Source organism: Pararge aegeria, chromosome 27 (assembly GCF_905163445.1).
Source record: "Pararge aegeria chromosome 27, ilParAegt1.1, whole genome shotgun sequence".
Taxonomy (NCBI): domain Eukaryota; kingdom Metazoa; phylum Arthropoda; class Insecta; order Lepidoptera; family Nymphalidae; genus Pararge; species Pararge aegeria.
Window position 1 is genome coordinate 7091449 of NC_053206.1, and position 23425 is coordinate 7114873.

The 23425-nt window shown below is 45.9% G+C and overlaps 1 protein-coding gene across 1 annotated transcript in view; it reads right to left on the bottom strand.

Moving 5' to 3' along the window:
- Nucleotides 1-23425, bottom strand: part of LOC120635682 — an 81663-nt gene that overhangs the window by 24198 nt on the left and 34040 nt on the right. Inside the window, exons 7-15 of the mRNA XM_039906780.1 lie at nt 22476-22648; nt 11997-12103; nt 10218-10398; nt 6824-7026; nt 5938-6017; nt 4171-4283; nt 2227-2384; nt 1446-1539; nt 909-1015 (exon numbers count right to left, since the gene is read on the bottom strand). Of these exons, the coding sequence (XP_039762714.1) occupies nt 909-1015; nt 1446-1539; nt 2227-2384; nt 4171-4283; nt 5938-6017; nt 6824-7026; nt 10218-10398; nt 11997-12103; nt 22476-22648 (1216 nt within the window). The remainder of the gene's footprint in view (nt 1-908; nt 1016-1445; nt 1540-2226; nt 2385-4170; nt 4284-5937; nt 6018-6823; nt 7027-10217; nt 10399-11996; nt 12104-22475; nt 22649-23425) is intronic.

Here is a 23425-nt window from a genome sequence, read left to right on the forward strand (position 1 = left end):
TAGGAACTGTGTCTCGCTGCGGTGGTTTCGAGGATGTTTTAGATTTTATTTAGTTTTAAATAGGTTTTATTTATAAAACAATTATTTAAAAAAATAAATAAATACATATTTAAATGTAAATTGTTGATGTTGGAAAAGAGCAACTGCTGAGTTTCTTGCCGGCTCTTCTCGGTGGAATCTGCCAAACCGGTGGTAGAATCACTACAAACAGACAGACTTGACGTTTCAAAAGTGTTTATATTAGGCCTACTTAAAATAAATGAATTTTGAATTTTTATAGTCTATGACAATATAAAACTTAAGTTTATAAGGGGTCCATAAATTACTAATTATTCCAAATTTCTTTATTCATGTAGGCCTATCACAGGCACTTATGAAGCGTTCATACATACATGTTTACATAATTGTAAGGGGATGGTGATAACTTCGTTCGCCAACTTAAACCTAAAGCTACGAGTTCCAAACGCGCCCTGGTCTAAGAGCCCACAACCAACTTAGCCGGGTATTTTTTTTTGTTATCACCATCTCCCAGTAAATTTATATTAAGCTATGAAGCTAGAGCAATTCACACCCAAGCTTTAATAATCCTTAATGTTATAATAGGATTTTTCTGTAAGCTTACGTTTTATATAAACTTTGAACTTATTGAGAGACATCTCAAAGATTTCATTTGGTAATTTGTTATAAACTAATATACAATTGTCCTTGAATGAATTTGCAATTTTGTGTAGCCTAGTAAACTGCACAACGAGTTTATTTTTGCTTCTAATATTAATATTGTTACAGTCCATTTTCTTTTAAAACTTCGTTATATTTTGATGGACCACCTCCCCCCCCCCTCCCCTTAAATATCTCACGTATTTTATGAACGCCCCCTAATGACTTATGAACTAAAGCGAGCTACACACCTGGCGTCAGCGCTCGCCGAGCGATGGTCGCGCAACAAACGCGCGAGAGCGGCGCGACCCGCCTCCTGCCCGGCAGCCTCGATCGCCATGCTCACTATTGCTGCACCCTGTATAGTATCTAACGTCACTTAGGTCGTCTATAACATCTAAATAAATAAATAAATAAATATACTACGACAATAAACACCTAGCCACCTAGCCCCAAAGTAAGCGTAGCTTGTGTTATGGGTACCAAGATGCCTGATGAATATTTTATGAATAATATACATTAATACTTAGAATATTCTGCTGCTGAATGAGCTGTTTATCTGTATATTATAAGTATTTGGGTGTATTATATTCATAAAAATATTCATCAGTCATCTCAGTACCCATAACACAAGCTACGCTTACTTTGGGGCTAGATGGCGATGTGTGTATTGTCGTAGTATATTTATTTATTATATTTTATTTATAGTTACAAAAAAAAATAATAAAAAAATTGCTGTGGACCTTAAATTATAACGATGAAGGTTCATACAGTTAAATGACGCTTACCTTATGTAAAGACAGTTCATCAGCTGCCGACTCTATGTCAGCTCTTTCGAGCCGAGGCGATGCCACCGCACGCACAGAGTTACTGGAATCTAATCTGAAAAAAAAAAAAAAAATTGTGAGCCGCAGTGGCGTGCACTTCATATATGCGCAAAAGCACTGCACACCCTAAAATTTTTGAGAAACTCATGAGTGCAAAGGATGTTTCCGTTTTATGGCAACTACCTTCTTTATGCATACCCTGGTTAAAAACTCTGTGCACGCCACTGGTGAGCCGTCACGGGACGCCTGGCAGATGTGAAACGTTGAAACTGTTTTTTTTATGTTATATCCATAAAACACGATATAGATTACGACACGAATAAAATGAAGCGTGATAAAGCATTACAAATTTGTTCCAAAAAAATTACTGTTTATTACACTTTTAAAAAAAAAAAAAATTCAAATTAAAAAAAAAAAAAAAAAAAATTTGAAGTTGCGACAACTCAACTACGCATAGTACTTATATTCCATTTTATAGCGTGGCGATGCGTCACTTGCGTTTTTTTTTGTTTACATTTTCAATCGAGGAATAATAAAAGGCTTTTTAGCACCTTACCGACAAAAACATGCCGCTAAGCGATTTAGTGTTCCGGAGCGGTGTCATATAAAACCGATTAGGGGTATGACTACCATACTCCCTAACAGGTTAGCCCGCTACCATCTTAGACTGCACTTACCAGTTTATAATGCATTCTAGGGCTAACAGTTATAGTGGAATAAAAAAAAAAGCTGAGTATATCACCTCAGCGCAGGTAGCACGTGGTCCAGAAGCAAGGCGTCCGTCTCTCTCTCGGCCGGAGCCCCGCCCAGCGCGGGGGCCCTCTCTCCCAGCACGGAGGTCAGGGCCTCCAGCAGCCACTGGGCGCTCCACCAGCGAGGGGAGACCAGGCCTCCGAACCACTGCCATACAAGAACTCGCTTTAGTACAGTATTTTTATTGGAGTTTACTCCTTAAGAATCGATTTTCATATATAAGGCGCCCGGTATGAGAATAATGTGTGGAGTAAAATCTACTGATGAATGACCGTTACGTTTTCGCTTTGCGACGTTGCATGCCCGGCAACTGTGATGCGCGAACATGCAACGTCGCTTTCGTTCAATTAACTTATTTTTCCTATTTAAGTTACCAAGGAAACCGAATATTATCTGGGTAAAGAAGCAAACACATAAATATATGGGACAGAGTGAGATAGAAAACGTTATACATTTTTTTTCCTATTCTAGTTACCATGGAAAATAAATAATAAACATTACATTTATCCTAATAGTTCTGATACTCTACATCCACCTCAATCTCTCGTAGGCTACTTTTGAGAAGTTACACTTCCGCCTTGTGTGAATAATTGCACAGAATTTTTTATTTACCCTTTCATATGGTAATAATCTTTATTCAGCTAAATAAACTCTTTTTGTGTATGTTTCGACAATCGTACTTAAGGTGTAAACTCCAGTCGTGCGTAGGAGCTGACACACCCTTTTTTTATTTATTGGGGGGTGTTTCGAGAGTTGCCCTTTTTATATGCGATGGTTTTAAAGATACAAAAAAAATACTAATATATAATATACTAGAGGATCCCAGCGCCATCTGTCGGGCTGATTTGTGAATCTAAACCAACCAGGGTGCCACACAAACGCATACCAAAAAATGCATTCAAATCGGTCCAGCCGTTTAGGAGTTCAGTGACATACACACGCACACAAGAAATATATATATAAAGATATTTATATATATATATATATGTATATCTATATATATATATTTTCTTTATATATAAAAATGTTATGTTGGTTTGTGTACGCTTCAAAAACTCTAAAAGTTCTGCACCCATCGAGCTGAAATTGTAGCAAGATATATAAATCCGCATCAAGGATTGTTTTTATCTATATATAACAACGGGACTAACGGACGACGGGACTGGATCCATGCAACTGGGTCGAACTATCGACAAATCCCAAAACATTATCGTGGTGTGTACGCAAACTAGATTAGAGGTTTATAATCGTTAAAATAATATTCTATATGTGAAAGTGTGGTGTCACAATCACGCAAAAAACGGCTGAACGGATTTGGATGAAATTTGGCATACATGTAGCCTTTGACATGGAAAAGAACATAGGCTACCTTTTATCCCGATTCCTTAAGTAGTTCCCGGGGAAAAATTGTTAAGTTTTTTACGAGCTAAGCCGCAAACAGCTTTGACATTTGGTATGCAAGTCACCTATGCTATGGCAAAGGAGATGCACTTTCTATACCGATCTCTCAAATAGTTCCCGCGGTGGGATTAAAAATTGTTAACGAGCGAAGCTTTAGAACAAATTCTGAAGTCCACACAGACGAAGTGGCGGGCAGAAGCTAGTATAATCCAACTATCCTACTAATATTATAAATGCGATATTATAAAGTATCCTACTAATATTATAAATGTGAAAATGTGAATGTTTGTTATACAATCACGCAAAAACGGCTGAACGGATTTGGATGAAATTTGGCACGCATTTACCTTACATTCCGATACCTTAAGTAAATGTTAAAGATTTTTTACGGGCGGGCAGACAGCTTTGACATTTGGTATGCATATCACCTATGCTATGGAAAAGGACATGTACTTTAAGGGCATTTTTCATTTCTTTTTGGACCCATTTCTTAAGCTAGGGTAATAATGAGAAGAATGCCTAATTTGCTTACCTGTTGGGCCAACAGCCTCGCAATGACCTTGGTATCGGTCAACATAGATGGCGCTAATGTGATCAGCCCCCACCCTTCCGAGTACTGGTTACCACCTTCCACCACCACGATATCTAGAAAATTGGGGATTTTTTTACGGATTTTGAGGCTTTTTTATTCCATTACAAGCCAGCCCTGGTATTTAAAAATTCAAAAAAAAAATTTGTTGTCTGTAAAGTCGGCTTACTGACGATAGTTGAACGTGACAACGTCGTAAGAAAATACTGATGGAATGGTTGCATTTTTCAAAAGAAAATTTTAATTTTATTTGTTTGATAGATATTATCGTTGCTATAAACAATTGACACCACATTCACTTTTCACTGCACTTCATCCTTGCCGAAAACATGTGAATGTATTATTGTAAAGAAGCTGTCCACGCGGACGCATCGCTCACTCAAGTACGAGAGAGACAGATGTCGAACGCGGAGGCCGACTCTTCCGCCTCTTTGTTGCTCGTTCCGCGCTCTCGCTTGCACTTCAAGCCTTAAATGGAACGCCTCAGAGCGAGGTAACGCCGCATATGTCATGTTTTTTCGTGCGTGCAGCCGGCTCCATCGAATTATAAGACGTTGTCACGTCAAAAATTCAAAATTCATTTATTTCAATGAGTACTGAAGAGAATTTAAGCACTTTTGAAACGTCAAGTCTGTCTGTGTGTACTCTACCACTATCTATTGACATTATAGCTGACGAAGGACCCGCTTGGACGAGGCTAACAGACAACAATCAATAAATGCTAAAATTCAATAGGGGAATAATTTATCGAACATGCTTAGTTCTGACGCCTATGCAGTAAAGAAGATACGTCACATAACGGACATGCAGTCTATTTCCGTTACTTTCACAGCATTATGTCATATGAAATTTAAAACCTGTGCCAGAAGATCTCGCTATTCCATTACAAAACACATTTTTATTTCAATTTATTTATATAATACATTTTTTTTTTCTGACATGCGAGTAAAACATGAGTGTGTGTGCGATTATGTTAAGTGTACGTGCGAGTGTGTATGTGTAAGTGTGTGAACGTGCGACATATAAAACGGGTCCGAGAAATTCATTGAGAGATAAATTATAAAGATTTCAAAATAATTACAGTGTATTGTCACTACATATTTGAAAATTTAATGTATTTTCATAAAAACATTTCTAAATTTAAGTAAAAATGTGACTGCAATAATTTTAACATTAGAAGTAAGAATAAACTTACAGTGCAATATACTAGGTTACATAAAATTCATAATTCGTTTAAAGGAAATTGCTATAATTCTACAATAAACTACCAATTGACATCTTGGATATGTCTCTTAAAAAGTTCAAAGTTTGTATTAAACGTAAGCTTATAGAAAAGTCCTATTATAGTATAAAGGACTACGTAATCGATTGGGTGTAAATTATTGCTCTAACCATGTTGCTCTTCTAATAATTTTAAATAACAATGTGATAAGGTAAACACCCGGCTAAGTTTGTTTTGGGCTTCTTCTTAGACCAGGTCGCGTTCGGAACCCTCGTAGTTTTAGTTTTGAGTTTAATGGAAGCTAAATTTAAAACAAAAGATTAAAAAAAAAAAAAACTTTTCCGTTGGTATTTTTGACACCGGTTTTTTTTAATTTCTATCTTGTTTAATGCAGTTTTCCATCCTTGTCTTTTGTAAGCGATGGTGTGACAGAGAAAGAACTCTTCTAGCTTGTGCACAGACTATATTGCATAATATATGTCACTTACCGAATTTAGGCAAAGGATACGACGTATTCAGCTCGTAGCCGAACAACTGGATTGTCTTCTGGACCCATTCCAGCAACGGCCTGGAACAATGCAATAGTTGAGTGACATTAACTGTAAGGTTGAAAATATAATCTTAATTTATGGGACACATGCCTCGACCTGAGGCAAGCATGCCTCGACTGAGGCATGGCATACATACGGACTGTTTTACAATATAACATGTTTATATAATATATGTCTTGAGTGTGAGTTAGTAAAGGATTCTTCACAATACTCTGTTAGACTCATTTGATTTATTCTACAAGTTAGGTCTTCACCGCAACATCATCTGATGGAAAGCGCTTCACAAGTATCAATGCGTATCGGTTGTTTACATTATGTTGAACCTTGTGAAGCATATACGGGGCACTCACGCCTTAATTTGCAAGTAAGTTTTAAGCGTCTGCACCTTGCGGACAAACAAATTAGCATACATGCCTCGCTCTGAGGCACGCATGCCTCGCATTATTTTCAGATTCAGAGGGTGCATTGCCGAAGATCTGTTTGGTGTGGAGTATAAGGATTGAAGAAATAATAAATTACACCATACAGATTCTCCTGCTGTTCGCGGAGTATAGCAAATTAAGCTCAATTTTCATAATATATTACGGATTTCGTCACCTTTCGTACGCCTGCTTCTATCCAATATCCAATACGCATGCCTCCAGTGGCGTGCACTGGGTTTCTTACCAGGGTATGCATACACCAGGAAAATTGCATAAAACGGCATAAATTCTCATCCTATACGAGTTATATACCAATATTAGGGTATGCAGTGCTTTTGTGCATGTATGGAGTGCAAGCCACTGCATGCCTCGGTCTGAGGCATGATACAATTTACACTTACCCGGACTCATCCAGTATAACCTGCTGGTCACTGTACAGGCTGACTTCAGGCGGCGGCAATGGGAGGTCGTCTGGTGACTCGGTCGGCTCCGAGGCGTTGTGGGGGGAGGGGAGGGGGGGCACGGCCCTCCTCTGCAGTCTGCAGACCGCCAGCGCCATCATGTGTGGCGCCATGGGCGGTGACACGGCGAACTCGTCTTGGAGCTGGAAGAGCTTTTAGCTTCAGCCAAGCTTCTATCACTTGGCAAGTTCAGGCGGTAAATGGAAAACCATGAAAAACTTCGCAGGGCATGCAAGGTACACGTCACGCAACATGCCGCCCTGTGTCCGTCAAACTGAGCATTGTGTAACTAAACCAACTGGTTCCTACTTTGGGTATCTGCACGTTAGACGTCAAGGCAGGGCGAGGCTCACTGCAGGGACTAGTATGCCACAGGTCTAAAACCCAGCCTAACATAAAACAACAGATTAGAATCATATTTTGTTCACCACGTTATGGAATCATAGACGGTTTACAATGTAATTGCATCAAGTCATAGCACCTGAAAGAGAGGTTTCAATTTGTAGGACTCCCAGACGAACTTCGTTTTACGAGGAAGTTAATCTTGAAGGTGCCTGGTCACAAATCCTCCTTGTTCAACGGATCATTTACGGTGCAGGCTATTAAAATATGGAACGCCTTGCCGTTAGATATCCGTGAGGCACAATCGATTGGGACCTTCAAGAAACTAGTGAAGGATCATTATTTGTCTCTTTCAGCCGAACATCGCTGAAGCGAATCATTTTAAGTGTGTCATTTGAATTATTTATGTATTTCATACAAATTGAGGATGTTATATGTTATATATTTATACAAGCGGACCCCAGCGCCATCTGTGGGGCCGATTTGTGAATCTAAACCATCCAGGGTGCCACCCAAACGCATACCAAAAAATTCATTCAAATCGCTCCAGCCGTTTAGGAGGAGTTCAGTTTTATGTTTTTTCCTTTTACGCCATTGGTTGCCTGGAAGAAATCGCTATGTAGCGATAAGGCCACCAAATTGTACTCTCTTGATATGTATTTATATCTTTGTAACTACTTTTTTTTCTTTGGTGTACAATAAAAGTGTATTCATTCATTCATTCATTCATCACTGTGCGATGCAGTACTCTAACTCAGTTATAAAAGTATCGCTCCGTTGCATTATTTCAAATAACACTCCGTTCACAGCACCGCGTAAAGAGAAAAACGATTTATTCCTAAATCGTAATTTCCATATTCCACTTCTTTAAAAGTTCAAATTATCAGTAGTACATATTTTATCTTGCCTTCTTATACTTCATCCGCACTACATTTCATATAGACACAATCGCCCGCATCGCCCCTTATAGTAGTGACAGGGCGAGGCGGGCCTAAAGCATATATGAAAAATTAAACTGTTAAAATGTTGGGCCGGTATAGTTTAGGATATAAGTTTGTCTAACATAGGATAGTGGTTTTTTTTTGTTACTAACATTATATTTATTTATTTTAATATTTATTTCGTGTTTAATTATTAGTATTTTATTAATTTTAATTATTTTTATTATTATTATTATTATTATTGTTAATTTAATTAGTGCTTCTTTTTATGTTATTTTTAAAAACTGTTAAGTGCACAGTATATGGGCTATGCCTGAAATAAATTTTTATTATTATTATTATTATAAAATGTATTTATTTTATAATGCCATGTTTTAGTACGTCTCCAAACTTAATTATTGAGCCAGGTTTGATCGAATTTGGTTACGAAATGAAATTATGAGGTGCGATTTTCTCTCGGAATTAGGTGCGCTTTAAAAATATTATTTATTTAGTGAAGTAGGGTAGATTCGTTACAATTGGCGTGCAGAGAATTTCTGACCGGGATAGGCATAAAGCAGGGAATATGGCTTGAAATTGAAAAACCCTCCTCATAAGCGACTCATATAAATTTTTTTTGGGTAGGCAGTGCATTTGTGTGTGTATGGAATGCACGCAACTGAAGTGTTAAGCCTGTTATCATACCGGCAACCACGCCCTTCAGACCGCCAGAAATAAGCATGGCGGAAGTTTTTCCCCGGACGAGCACACACACACATAAAGCTGTACTCTATGGAAGCCTAATGATGCGCGACTTGGTAAGAATAGCCCCAATTCCATTAACAGCAAACAGATCTTCGGCAATGTACCGGCAATGAAACTTGCATCCTCGGGAGATGTTGACTTTACAATGAATAATCGTTTAGTGAAAAATTCGATTCGATTTAGTTCATTTTTCGGAAGGACATTTGCCGATAACCACCTGAGGGGTTGGTACGGCTTCACCGGGGGAGTTGGGCGCGAGAGCTCGCCATGAGAAGAGCCCCAGGGCTCGACGACATCGGGGGAAGGTGGGAGACGTCGACCCGAGGGTGCCTCCTGCGAGGACTCTGACATCGGCTCGGACTATGGAATTCAGGGTGTAGCTCTAGACTTAATGAGTAACTATCTACGCGATAGAATTCGCATGATGCATGGGTAAAGGTTCTTTCTAATGTTCTCTCTTGATCATCATCATATCAAACCATTGCCAAAGTCAAAGTCAAAGTCAAATATTTCTTTATTCAAATAGGCACATAGATGGCACTTTTGATGCGTTATTATATACAAAATGTGTACATAGCAGTGAGTAGTGATGGCGATAACTACACCGTACACTTAAAACTAAAGCTACGAGGGTTCAAATCGTGCCCTGGTCTAAGAAGAAGCCCACAACAAAATTAGCCGGGTGTTCTTTTTGTTATCACCATCTCACATTGTCATTAGAAAATATTTAAGAAGCAACCTGGTTAGAGCAATTGTTTACACCCAAGCTTTTTTATCGTTTACGTAATCCTTTATACTATAATAGGACTTTTCTATAAGCTTTCACTTAATACAAACTTTGAACTTTAGTGACATCCCCAAGATATCAACCGGTAATTTATTGTAAAATTGTACACAATTTCCTTTAAATGAATTGCTTATTTTGTGTGCGCAGAAAGTCGACGTGAATAGAAAACGGTCAAATAGATCACTTGTTAATTCTGTACGTAAGCTTATAGAAAAGTCCTATTATAGTATAAAGGACTACGTAATCGATAAAAAAGCTTGGGTGTAAATTATTGCTCTAACCAGGTTGCTCTTCTAATAATTTAAAATGACATTGTGAGATGGTGATGATGATGAAAAAAAAAACACCCGGCTAAGTTTGTTGTGGGCTTCTTCTTAGACCAGGACGCGTTTGGAACCCTCGTAGATTTAGTTTTAAGTTTACGAATATGGTTATCGCCATCATCTCACTACCGTGTAATTCTTGTGCGCATCAAAAGTGTATAGCAAATTAAGCTTAATTTTCATAATATCTGACATACCAGTCTATGCCCCAAGTAGAAGCCAGCTTCCTCGGTAGCCACGATGGGCATATTGGTGAGGGACACGTGGAACCTGTCCCTCACGACCGTCAGCTTGAAGGTGGCTCGCAGATGCGGTTCATCCAAGCACGGAAACGCCGACCTGGCGTGCGTGAGCCAGAAACGGGACACTGCGCAGCGGCTGGAAATGTTTAATCTATTTATTTTATGTATAATTTAGAACAAGCGACCGGAATACGCTGCAGTTTACCGATTCCATTGCTCATATATAATTTTATGTCCACACGTACTGTAAAATCAAAACTTGTTTTTACTTAAAAACTATGTAGCTACCGCATAAGTATTATGTAAGATCGTCGTTTAGGTACAGGTTATAAGTCTAGTTTAATTTATTTCAATAAGTGTGAATAATGTGCTTGCCTACGGAAGCCGCACGTTAAGTATATAAGGTATGAATGATTGTATGAATGAATACACTTTTATTGTACACCACAGAGAAAATTTACAGAGATACAAATACAACAGCACAATAAGGTAGAACGTACAATTTGGCGGCCTTATCGCTAAATAGCGATCTCTTCCAGGCAACCAAAGGCATACAAGAAAATGTTATAAGAAATAACTAGGTGGTACAACAAATAAAATTAAATATTAAGGTAATATATTAAATGTACAGAAATCTTCCAGTTACAGTTTTATTATAAGTATAGATATAGAAGATTACCCTTAAATGAATAACTAATTGTATGCATACTAGTAAACTGCACTACAAGTTTATTTTTACTTCTCATATTAATATTGTTACAGTCCACTTTCTTTTAAAATTTTGTTAACATAAATTTAATTTCAAATATGTATGTATACACCGTCATAATTTTGGCTTCTTTAAATTTATCTTTTAAAGACTCTGTTCGGCTCATCTTACTTATAATAAAACTGTAACTAAAAGAGTTCTCTAATTTAATATATTTTGAAAATTTTGATCGGGGGATGCTTTATAATCGATACTGAGTCGAAAACAGATTTTTATTTAATTTTGGCTCCCTTAAATTATAACCGATTTTTATAATTCTTTTTTATTTGAAAGTGTATACTAACAAGCATGTTTTATCTAATTTTATTGAAGATCTATTGAATATTGTCGGAGATAAAGGACTCTTCACAGATACTAGCAAGTCGCAAGGCATATGGTACAACGATCGAATGCATGCGTACCATCCTACTGACATTATAAATGCGAAAGTTTTTGAGTATGGATGGATGAAAGTATGGATGGATGGTTTTTGTATTTTACTTTGGATTTCTGTAAATTGGCTGAAACATAACGATATTTTCTAAAGATATCAAATGTTCGTAGATTCGGTGCAGACGAAGTTTCGTGAGTCAGCTAGTTTTATATATTGCACGAAAAGCCCTCTTTTCTACATTTTCAAATCATCCTCTATCTTGTATTATCAAAAATTCAAAATTCAAAATTCAAAATTCATTTATTTCAAGTAGGCCTAATACAAGCACTTTTGAAACGTCAAGTCTGTCCGTGTGTAGTGACTCTACCACCGGTTCGGAAGGCAGATTCTACCGAGAAGAAGCCAATCACTGCCAACTTACGTAAAAACGCCGATGAGACGTATGTAGCCAGGAGCGGGTACCTACCCCAAATAGGAGAATCCTGCATCGCCAGGTTAGTGGCGCGTGCATTCTTTCTTACTTCACAGTTTCACTTTAATTTCCAACAAATATTCCATACAATTGTAAACAAAATAAAAAAAAATAACTCACTGTCGATGCGTGCCGGCTAAGAAGAAGCCTCTCTGTTTGTCGCTCCGGTCCAACTTCGTGATGAAGCGCAGACTGAGGGTGTAGTTATACTTGCGACGTAACTTCTCCTGGAAACGTTTCATCGGGTGAGTAGCGTTCTTACAAAATAATAAATTCCTTCAATGAGGACCAGTCCAGGTATGAGACTGGCGGAGGAGTGGAGGCTCATACATCCGGAGCCATGGACCGTCCAAGTATGAGACTGGCGGAGGAGTGGAGGCTCATACATCTGGAGCCATGGACCGTCGAGGTATGAGACTGGCCGAGGAGTGGAGGCTCATTCCTTCGGAAGGAAGGACCGTCCAGGTATAAGACTGGCGGAAGAGTGAAGGCTCATTCCTCCGGAACCATGGAGCGTCCAGGTATGAGACTGGCGGAGGAGTGGAGGCTCATTCCTCCGGAAGCAAGGACCGTCCAGGTATGAGACTGGCGGAGGAGTGGAGGCTCATTCCTCCGGAAGCAAGGACTGTCCAGGTATAAGACTGGCGGGAGAGTGAAGGCTCATTCCTCCGGAGCCATGGACCGTCCAAGTATGAGACTGGCGGAGGAGTGGAGGCTCATTCCTCCGAAAGCAAGGACCGTCCAGGTATGAGACTGGCGGAGGAGTGGAGGCTCATTCCTCCGGAATCAAGGACTGTCCAGGTATAAGACTGGCGGGAGAGTGAAGGCTCATTCCTCCGGAGCCATGGACCGTCCAAGTATGAGACTGGCGGAGGAGTGGAGGCTCATACATCTGGAGCCATGGACCGTCCAGGTATGAGACTGGCCGAGGAGTGGAGACTCATTCCTCCGAAAGCAAGGACCGTCCAGGTATAAGACTGGCGGAAGAGTGGAGGCTCATTCCTCCGGAAGCAAGGACCGTCCAGGTATGAGACTGGCGGAGGAGTGGAGGCTCATTCCTCCGGAAGCAAGGACTGTCCAGGTATAAGACTGGCGGGAGAGTGAAGGCTCATTTCTCCGGAACCATGGAGCGTCCAGGTATGAGACTGGCGGAGGAGTGGAGGCTCATTCCTCCGGAAGCAAGGACCGTCCAGGTATGAGACTGGCGGAGGAGTGGAGGCTCATTCCTCCGGAAGCAAGGACTGTCCAGGTATAAGACTGGCGGGAGAGTGAAGGCTCATTCCTCCGGAGCCATGGACCGTCCAAGTATGAGACTGGCGGAGGAGTGGAGGCTCATTCCTCCGGAAGCAAGGACCGTCCAGGTATGAGACTGGCGGAGGAGTGGAGGCTCATTCCTCCGGAAGCAAGGACTGTCCAGGTATAAGACTGGCAGGAGAGTGAAGGCTCATTCCTCCGGAGCCATGGACCGTCCAAGTATGAGACTGGCGGAGGAGTGGAGGCTCATACATCTGGAGCCATGGACCGTCCAGGTATGAGACTGGCCGAGGAGTGGAGACTCATTCCTCCGGAAGCAAGGACCGTCCAGGTATAAGACTGGCGGAAGAGTGGAGGCTCATTCCTCCGGAAGCAAGGACCGTCCAGGTATGAGACTGGCGGAGGAGTGGAGGCTCATTCCTCCGGAAGCAAGGACTGTCCAGGTATAAGACTGGCGGGAGAGTGAAGGCTCATTTCTCCGGAACCATGGAGCGTCCAGGTATGAGACTGGCGGAGGAGTGGAGGCTCATTCCTCCGGAAGCAAGGACCGTCCAGGTATAAGACTGGCGGATGAGTGCAGGCTCATTCCTCCGGAAGCAAGGACCGTCCAGGTATAAGACTGGCGGAAGAGTGAAGGCTCATTCCTCCGGAACCATGGAGCGTCCAGGTATGAGACTGGTGGAAGAGTGGAGGCTTATACCTTTGGAACCATGGACCATCCAGGTATGAGACTGGATGAGGAGTGGAGGCTCATTCCTCCGGAACTATGGAGCGTCCAGGTATGAGACTGGCGGAGGAGTGGAGGCTCATTCCTCCGGAAGCAAGGACCGTCCAAGTATGAGACTGGCTGAGGAGTGGAGGCTTATACCTTTGGAACCATGGACCATCCAGGTATGAGACTGGCGGAGGAGTGGAGGCTCATTCCTCCGGAAACAAGCACCGGCCAGGTATGAGACTGGCGGAGGAGTGGAGGCTCATTCCTCCGGAAGCAAGGACCGTCCAGGTATAAGACTGGCGGAGGAGTGAAGGCTCATTCCTCCGGAAGCAAGGACCGTCCAGGTATAAGACTGGCGGATGAGTGCAGGCTCATTCCTCCGGAAGCAAGGACCGTCCAGGTATAAGACTGGCGGAAGAGTGAAGGCTCATTCCTCCGGAACCATGGAGCGTCCAGGTATGAGACTGGTGGAAGAGTGGAGGCTTATACCTTTGGAACCATGGACCATCCAGGTATGCGACTGGATGAGGAGTGGAGGCTCATTCCTCCGGAACTATGGAGCGTCCAGGTATGAGACTGGCGGAGGAGTGGAGGCTCATTCCTCCGGAAGCAAGGACCGTCCAAGTATGAGACTGGCTGAGGAGTGGAGGCTTATACCTTTGGAACCATGGACCATCCAGGTATGAGACTGGCGGAGGAGTGGAGGCTCATTCCTCCGGAAACAAGCACCGGCCAGGTATGAGACTGGCGGAGGAGTGGAGGCTTATATCTCGGGAACCATGGAGCGTCCAGGTATGAGACTGGCGGAGGAGTGGAGGCTCATTCCTCCGGAAGCAAGGACTGTCTAGGTATGAGACTGGCGGAGGAGTGAAGGCTCATTCCTCCGGAAGCAAGGACTGTCCAGGTATAAGACTGGCGGAAGAGTGAAGGCTCATTCCTCCGCAACCATGGAGCGTCCAGGTATGAGACTGGCGGAGGAGTGGAGGCTCATTCCTCCGGAAGCAAGGACCGTCCAGGTATAAGACTGGCGGAAGAGTGAAGGCTCATTCCTCCGGAACCATGGAGCGTCCAGGTATGAAACTGGTGGAAGAGTGAAGGCTCATTCCTCCGAAACCATGGAGCGTCCAGGTATGAGACCGGTGGAAGAGTGGAGGCTTATACCTTTGGAACCATGGACCATCCAGGTATGAGACTGGATGAGGAGTGGAGGCTCATTCCTCCGGAAACAAGCACCGGCCAGGTATGAGACTGGCGGAGGAGTGGAGGCTTATATCTCGGGAACCATGGATCGTCCAGGTATGAGACTGTCCGAGGAGTGGAGGCTCATTCCTCCGGAAGCAAGGACCGTCCAGGTATAAGACTGGCGGATGAGTGCAGGCTCTATCCTCCGGAAGCAAGGACCGTCCAGGTATAAGACTGGCGGAAGAGTGAAGGCTCATTCCTCCGGAACCATGGAGCGTCCAGGTATGAGACTGGTGGAAGAGTGGAGGCTTATACCTTTGGAACCATGGACCATCCAGGTATGAGACTGGATGAGGAGTGGAGGCTCATACCTCCGGAACTATGGAGCGTCCAGGTATGAGACTGGCGGAGGAGTGGAGGCTCATTCCTCCGGAAGCAAGGACCGTCCAAGTATGAGACTGGCTGAGGAGTGGAGGCTTATACCTTTGGAACCATGGACCATCCAGGTATGAGACTGGATGAGGAGTGGAGGCTCATTCCTCCGGAAACAAGCACCGGCCAGGTATGAGACTGGCGGAGGAGTGGAGGCTCATTCCTCCGGAAACAAGCACCGGCCAGGTATGAGACTGGCGGAGGAGTGGAGGCTTATATCTCGGGAACCATGGATCGTCCAGGTATGAGACTGGCCGAGGAGTGGAGGCTCATTCCTCCGGAAGCAAGGACCGTCCAGGTATAAGACTGGCGGAAGAGTGATGGCTCATTCCTCCGGAACCATGGAGCGTCCAGGTATGAGACTGGCGGAGGAGTGGAGGCTCATTCCTCCGGAAGCAAGGACTGTCTAGGTATGAGACTGGCGGAGGAGTGAAGGCTCATTCCTCCGGAAGCAAGGACTGTCCAGGTATAAGACTGGCGGAAGAGTGAAGGCTCATTCCTCCGCAACCATGGAGCGTCCAGGTATGAGACTGGCGGAGGAGTGGAGGCTCATTCCTCCGGAAGCAAGGACCGTCCAGGTATAAGACTGGCGGATGAGTGCAGGCTCATTCCTCCGTAAGCAAGGACCGTCCAGGTATAAGACTAGCGGAAGAGTGAAGGCTCATTCCTCCGGAACCATGGAGCGTCCAGGTATGAGACTGGTGGAAGAGTGGAGGTTTATACTTTTGGAACCATGGACCATCCAGGTATGAGACTGGATGAGGAGTGGAGGCTCATTCCTCCGGAAACAAGCACCGGCCAGGTATGAGACTGGCGGAGGAGTGGAGGCTTATATCTCGGGAACCATGGATCGTCCAGGTATGAGACTGTCCGAGGAGTGGAGGCTCATTCCTCCGGAAGCAAGGACCGTCCAGGTATAAGACTGGCGGAAGAGTGAAGGCTCATTCCTCCGGAACCATGGAGCGTCCAGGTATGAGACTGGCGGAGGAGTGGAGGCTCATTCCTCCGGAAGCAAGGACCGTCCAGGTATAAGACTGGCGGATGAGTGCAGGCTCATTCCTCCGGAAGCAAGGACCGTCCAGGTATAAGACTGGCGGAAGAGTGAAGGCTCATTCCTCCGGAACCATGGAGCGTCCAGGTATGAGACTGGTGGAAGAGTGGAGGCTTAAACCTTTGGAACCATGGACCATCCAGGTATGAGACTGGATGAGGAGTGGAGGCTCATTCCTCCGGAAACAAGCACCGGCCAGGTATGAGACTGGCGGAGGAGTGGAGGCTTATATCTCGGGAACCATGGATCGTCCAGGTATGAGACTGGCCGAGGAGTGGAGGCTCATTCCTCCGGAAGCAAGGACCGTCCAGGGATAAGACTGGCGGAAGAGTGAAGGCTTATATCTCGGGAACCATGGATCGTCCAGGTATGAGACTGGCGGAGGAGTGGAGGCTCATTCCTCCGGAAGCAAGGACCGTCCAGGTATAAGACTGGCGGAAGAGTGAAGGCTCATTCCTCCGGAACCATGGAGCGTCCAGGTATGAGACTGGTGGAAGAGTGAAGGCTCATTCCTCCGAAACCATGGAGCGTCCAGGTATGAGACCGGTGGAAGAGTGGAGGCTTATACCTTTGGAACCATGGACCATCCAGGTATGAGACTGGATGAGGAGTGGAGGCTCATTCCTCCGGAAACAAGCACCGGCCAGGTATGAGACTGGCGGAGGAGTGGAGGCTTATATCTCGGGAACCATGGATCGTCCAGGTATGAGACTGTCCGAGGAGTGGAGGCTCATTCCTCCGGAAGCAAGGACCGTCCAGGTATAAGACTGGCGGAAGAGTGAAGGCTCATTCCTCCGGAACCATGGAGCGTCCAGGTATGAGACTGGCGGAGGAGTGGAGGCTCATTCCTCCGGAAGCAAGGACCGTCCAGGTATGAGACTGGCTGAGGAGTGGAGGCTCATTCCTCCGGAAGCAAGGACCGTCCAGGGATAAGACTGGCGGAGGAGTGGAGGCTCATTTCTCCGGAAGCAAGGACCATCCAGGTATAAGACTGGCGGAAGAGTGAAGGCTCATTCCTCCGGAACCATGGAGCGTCTAGGTATGAGACTGGTGGAAGAGTGGAGGCTTATACCTTTGGAACCATGGACCATCCAGGTATGAGACTGGATGAGGAGTGGAGGCTCATTCCTCCGGAAACAAGCACCGGCCAGGTATGAGACTGGCGGAGGAGTGGAGGCTTATATCTCGGGAACCATGGATCGTCCAGGTATGAGACTGGCCGAGGAGTGGAGGCTCATTCCTCCGGAAGCAAGGACCGTCCAAGGATAAGACTGGCGGAGGAGTGGAGGCTCATTCCTCCGGAAGCAAGGACCATCCAGGTATAAGACTGGCGGAAGAGTGAAGGCTCATTCCTCCGGAACCATGGAGCGTCTAGGTATGAGACTGGTGGAAGAGTGGAGGCTTATACCTTTGGAACCATGGACCATCCAGGTATGAGACTGGCGGAGGAGTGGAGGCTCATTCCTCCGGAAGCAAGGACCGTCCAGGTATAAGACTGGCGGAAGAGTGAAGGCTCATTCCTCCGGAACCATGGAGCGTCCAGGTATGAGACTGGTGGAAGAGTGAAGGCTCATTCCTCCGAAACCATGGAGCGTCCAGGTATGAGACTGGTGGAAGAGTGGAGGCTTATACCTTTGGAACCATGGAACATCCAAGTATGAGACTGGATGAGGAGTGGAGGCTCATTCTTCCGGAAACAAGCACCGGCCAGGTATGAGACTGGCGGAGGAGTGGAGGCTCATTCCTCCGGAACCATGGAGCGTCCAGGTATGAGACTGGCTGAGGAGTGGAGGCTCATTCCTCCGGAAGCAAGGACCGTCCAGGGATAAGACTGGCGGAGGAGTGGAGGCTCATTCCTCCGGAAGCAAGGACCATCCAGGTATAAGACTGGCGGAAGAGTGAAGGCTCATTCCTCCGGAACCATGGAGCGTCTAGGTATGAGACTGGTGGAAGAGTGGAGGCTTATATCTTTGGAACCATGGACCATCCAGGTATGAGACTGGATGAGGAGTGGAGGCTCATTCCTCCGGAAACAAGCACCGGCCAGGTATGAGACTGGCGGAGGAGTGGAGGCTTATATCTCGGGAACCATGGATCGTCCAGGTATGAGACTGGCCGAGGAGTGGAGGGATAAGACTGGCGGAAGAGTGAAGGCTCATACCTCCGGAACCATGGAGCGTCCAGGTATGAGACTGGCGGAGGAGTAGAGGCTCATTCCTCCGGAAGCAAGGACCGTCCAGGTATGAGAATGGCGGAGGAGTGGAGGCTCATTCCTCCAGAAGCAAGGATCGTCCAGGTATAAGACTGGCGGAAGAGTGAAGGCTCATTCCTCCGGAACCATGGAGCGTCCAGGTATGAGACTGGTGGAAGAGTGGAGGCTTATACCTTTGGAACCATGGACCATCCAGGTATGAGACTGGATGAGGAGTTGAGGCTCATTGCTCCGGAAGCAAGGACCGTCCAGGTATGAGACTGGCTGAGGAGTAGAGGCTCATTCCTCCGGAAGCAAGGACCGTCCAGGTATAAGACTGGCGGAAGAGTGAAGGCTCATTCCTCCGGAACCATGGAGCGTCCAGGTATGAGACTGGCGGAGGAGTGGAGGCTCATTCCTCCGAAACCATGGAGCGTCCAGGTATGAGACTGGTGGAAGAGTGGAGGCTTATACCTTTGGAACCATGGACCATCCAAGTATGAGACTGGATGAGGAGTGGAGGCTCATTCCTCCGGAAACAAGCACCGGCCAGGTATGAGACTGGCGGAGGAGTGGAGGCTCATTCCTCCGGAACCATGGAGCGTCCAGGTATGAGACTGGCTGAGGAGTGGAGGCTCATTCCTCCGGAAGCAAGGACCGTCCAGGGATAAGACTGGCGGAGGAGTGGAGGCTCATTCCTCCGGAAGCAAGGACCATCCAGGTATAAGACTGGCGGAAGAGTGAAGGCTCATTCCTCCGGAACCATGGAGCGTCTAGGTATGAGACTGGTGGAAGAGTGGAGGCTTATATCTTTGGAACCATGGACCATCCAGGTATGAGACTGGATGAGGAGTGGAGGCTCATTCCTCCGGAAACAAGCACCGGCCAGGTATGAGACTGGCGGAGGAGTGGAGGCTTATATCTCGGGAACCATGGATCGTCCAGGTATGAGACTGGCCGAGGAGTGGAGGGATAAGACTGGCGGAAGAGTGAAGGCTCATTCCTCCGGAACCATGGAGCGTCCAGGTATGAGACTGGCGGAGGAGTAGAGGCTCATTCCTCCGGAAGCAAGGACCGTCCAGGTATGAGAATGGCGGAGGAGTGGAGGCTCATTCCTCCGGAAGCAAGGATCGTCCAGGTATAAGACTGGCGGAAGAGTGAAGGCTCATTCCTCCGGAACCATGGAGCGTCCAGGTATGAGACTGGTGGAAGAGTGGAGGCTTATACCTTTGGAACCATGGACCATCCAGGTATGAGACTGGATGAGGAGTTGAGGCTCATTCCTCCGGAAGCAAGGACCGTCCAGGTATAAGACTGGCGGAAGAGTGAAGGCTCATTCCTCCGGAACCATGGAGCGTCCAGGTATGAGACTGGCGGAGGAGTGGAGGCTCATTCCTCCGGAAGCAAGGACCGTCCAGGTATAAGACTGGCGGAAGAGTGAAGGCTCATTCCTCCGGAACCTTGGAGCGTCCAGGTATGAGACTGGTGGAAGAGTGAAGGCTCATTCCTCCGAAACCGTGGAGCGTCTAAGTATGAGACTGGTGGAAGAGTGGAGGCTTATACCTTTGGAACCATGGACCATCCAGGTATGAGACTGGATGAGGAGTGGAGGCTCATTCCTCCGGAAACAAGCACGGCCAGGTATGAGACTGGCGGAGGAGTGGAGGCTTATATCTGGGGAACCATGGATCGTCCAGGTATGAGACTGGCCGAGGAATGGAGGCTCATTCCTCCGGAAGCAAGGACCGTCCAGGTATAAGACTGGCGGAAGAGTGAAGGCTCATTCCTCTGGAACCATGGAGCGTCCAGGTGTGAGACTGGCGGAGGAGTGGAGGCTCATTCCTCCGGAAGAAAGGACCGTCCAGGTATGAGACTGGCTGAGGAGTGGAGGCTCATTCCTCCGGAAGCAGGGACCGTCCAGGGATAAGACTGGCGGAAGAGTGAAGGCTCATTCCTCCGGAACCATGGAGCGTCCAGGTATGAGACTGGCGGAGGAGTAGAGGCTCATTCCTCCGGAAGCAAGGACCGTCCAGGTATGAGACTGGCGGAGGAGTGGAGGCTCATTCCTCCGGAAGCAAGGATCGTCCAGGTATAAGACTGGCGGAAGAGTGAAGGCTCATTCCTCCGGAACCATGGAGCGTCCAGGTATGAGACTGGTGGAAGAGTGGAGGCTTATACCTTTGGAACCATGGACCATCCAGGTATGAGACTGGATGAGGAGTGGAGGCTCATTCCTCCGGAAGCAAGGACCGTCCAGGTATGAGACTGGCTGAGGAGTGGAGGCTCATTCCTCCGGAATCAAGGACCGTCCAGGTATAAGACTGGCGGAAGAGTGAAGGCTCATTCCTCCGGAACCATGGAGCGTCCAGGTATGAGACTGGCGGAGGAGTGGAGGCTCATTCCTCCGGAAGCAAGGACCGTCCAGGTATAAGACTGGCGGAAGAGTGAAGGCTCATTCCTCCGGAACCTTGGAGCGTCCAGGTATGAGACTGGTGGAAGAGTGAAGGCTCATTCCTCCGGAACCATGGAGCGTCTAAGTATGAGACTGGTGGCAGAGTGGAGGCTTATACCTTTGGAACCATGGACCATCCAGGTATGAGACTGGGTGAGGAGTGGAGGCTCATTCCTCCGGAAACAAGCACGGCCAGGTATGAGACTGGCGGAGGAGTGGAGGCTTATATCTCGGGAACCATGGATCGTCCAGGTATGAGACTGGCCGAGGAATGGAGGCTCATTCCTCCGGAAGCAAGGACCGTCCGGGTATAAGACTGGCGGAAGAGTGAAGGCTCATTCCTCCGGAACCATGGAGCGTCCAGGTATGAGACTGGCGGAGGAGTGGAGGCTCATTCCTCCGGAAGCAAGGACCGTCCAGGTATGAGACTGGCTGAGGAGTGGAGGCTCATTCCTCCGGAAGCAAGGACCGTCCAGGGATAAGACTGGCGGAAGAGTGAAGGCTCATTCCTCCGGAACCATGGAGCGTCCAGGTATGAGACTGGCGGAGGAGTGGAGGCTCATTCCTCCGGAAGCAAGGACCGTCCAGGTATGAGACTGGCTGAGGAGTGGAGGCTCATTCTTCCGGAAGCAAGGACCGTCCAGGGATAAGACTGGCGGAAGAGTGAAGGCTCATTCCTCCGGAACCATGGAGCGTCCAGGTATGAGACTGGCGGAGGAGTAGAGGCTCATTCCTCCAGAAGCAAGGACCGTCCAGGTATGAGACTGGCGGAGGAGTGGAGGCTCATTCCTCCGGAAGCAAGGACCGTCCAGGTATGAGACTGGCGGAGGAGTGGAGGCTCATTCCTCCGGAAGCAAGGACCGTCCAGGTATAAGACTGGCGGAAGAGTGAAGGCTCATTCCTCCGAAACTATGGAGCGTCCAGGTATGAGACTGGTGGAAGAGTGGAGGCTTATACCTTTGGAACCATGGACCATCCAGGTATGAGACTGGATGAGGAGTGGAGGCTCATTCCTCCGGAAACAAGCACCGTCCAGGTATGAGACTGGCGGAGGAGTGGAGGCTCATTCCTCCGGAACAAAGGACCATCGACTTAACAATGAATAATTGTCAAGTCAACACAACAACTATTCATTGTTAAGACACATCTCCTGAGGATGCTCCGGTTTAGGAGCGAAACGTGCGTAGAGGTTACATTGCCGTAGATCCGTTCGGTGTGGAGTACAAGGATTAAAGAAATTTTAAATTACACCACACAGATTCTCCTGCTTTTCGCGGAGTAGATATAGCAAATCAAGTTTAATTATAGAATGCACATGTTACCTTAAACTCAATGTAAGTCTGGTCCGCTGGTAGGTAGTCCAAGGTCTTCACGACCTTGGGTCCCAGAGACCCCCCCGTCTTGAACAGAGCGCGCTCGGTGACGTTCATGTCCCGCACATTGAGCACCACGAAGATGGTGTCACGGTCCACTTTGAAGTCTATTGAGACCTCACCTGAAGGAGAAAACATCGTGACAGCGCACCGAAGAATTTGACCGCGCCATAAATCAATGGTAAAATAGGATTCTGTGGTTTTATGTGGATATTGTGATAAAAGTGAAAGTTTCAGATTAAAGACATTTAACTAAAAAATTTCGGAATAATATTCCATTAAGAGTTATAAGAACTGTAGTAGGATAGCGATGAAACCCCGAAAAGATGCAAATAATCATACCATACAAATATAATTTTATTAATTCACTTTATAAACTATGACAATATGAACTTATTGGTGTAAACTCTGACCCTAAAAAGAACGATCCTACCTGCCAAGAAGAAAAACCCCAATCTCCCGCCAAAGCACACAGCCGTCCAGGTAGGATCCAATCAATTTGATTGGTTCGCGCCGTTATGCGTCTACCGGCGTTAACCAATCGGAGAATGACAACCGATCGTCTCGTTCAAAAATAAGATTAAATTAAAAAAAAATAACAAACAAGTGGAAACTATAACGCTAGTTCAATTTAAATCCTAACAGAATGATGTGGGAAAGGTAAAGGTAAACTAGGTCTCCAACTTAAATTTTTATTGAACTCTGTATCTTAGAGTACGACATACACTTAACAATTATTTAGATTAAATAATTGCTCTAACCAGGTTGCTTCTTTAATAGTTTAAAATGACAATGTGAGATGGTGATAACAATAAACAATAACAACCGGCTAAGTTTGTCGCGGGCTTCTTCTTAGACCAGGGCGCGTTTGGAACCCTCGTAGCTTTATTTATAAGTAG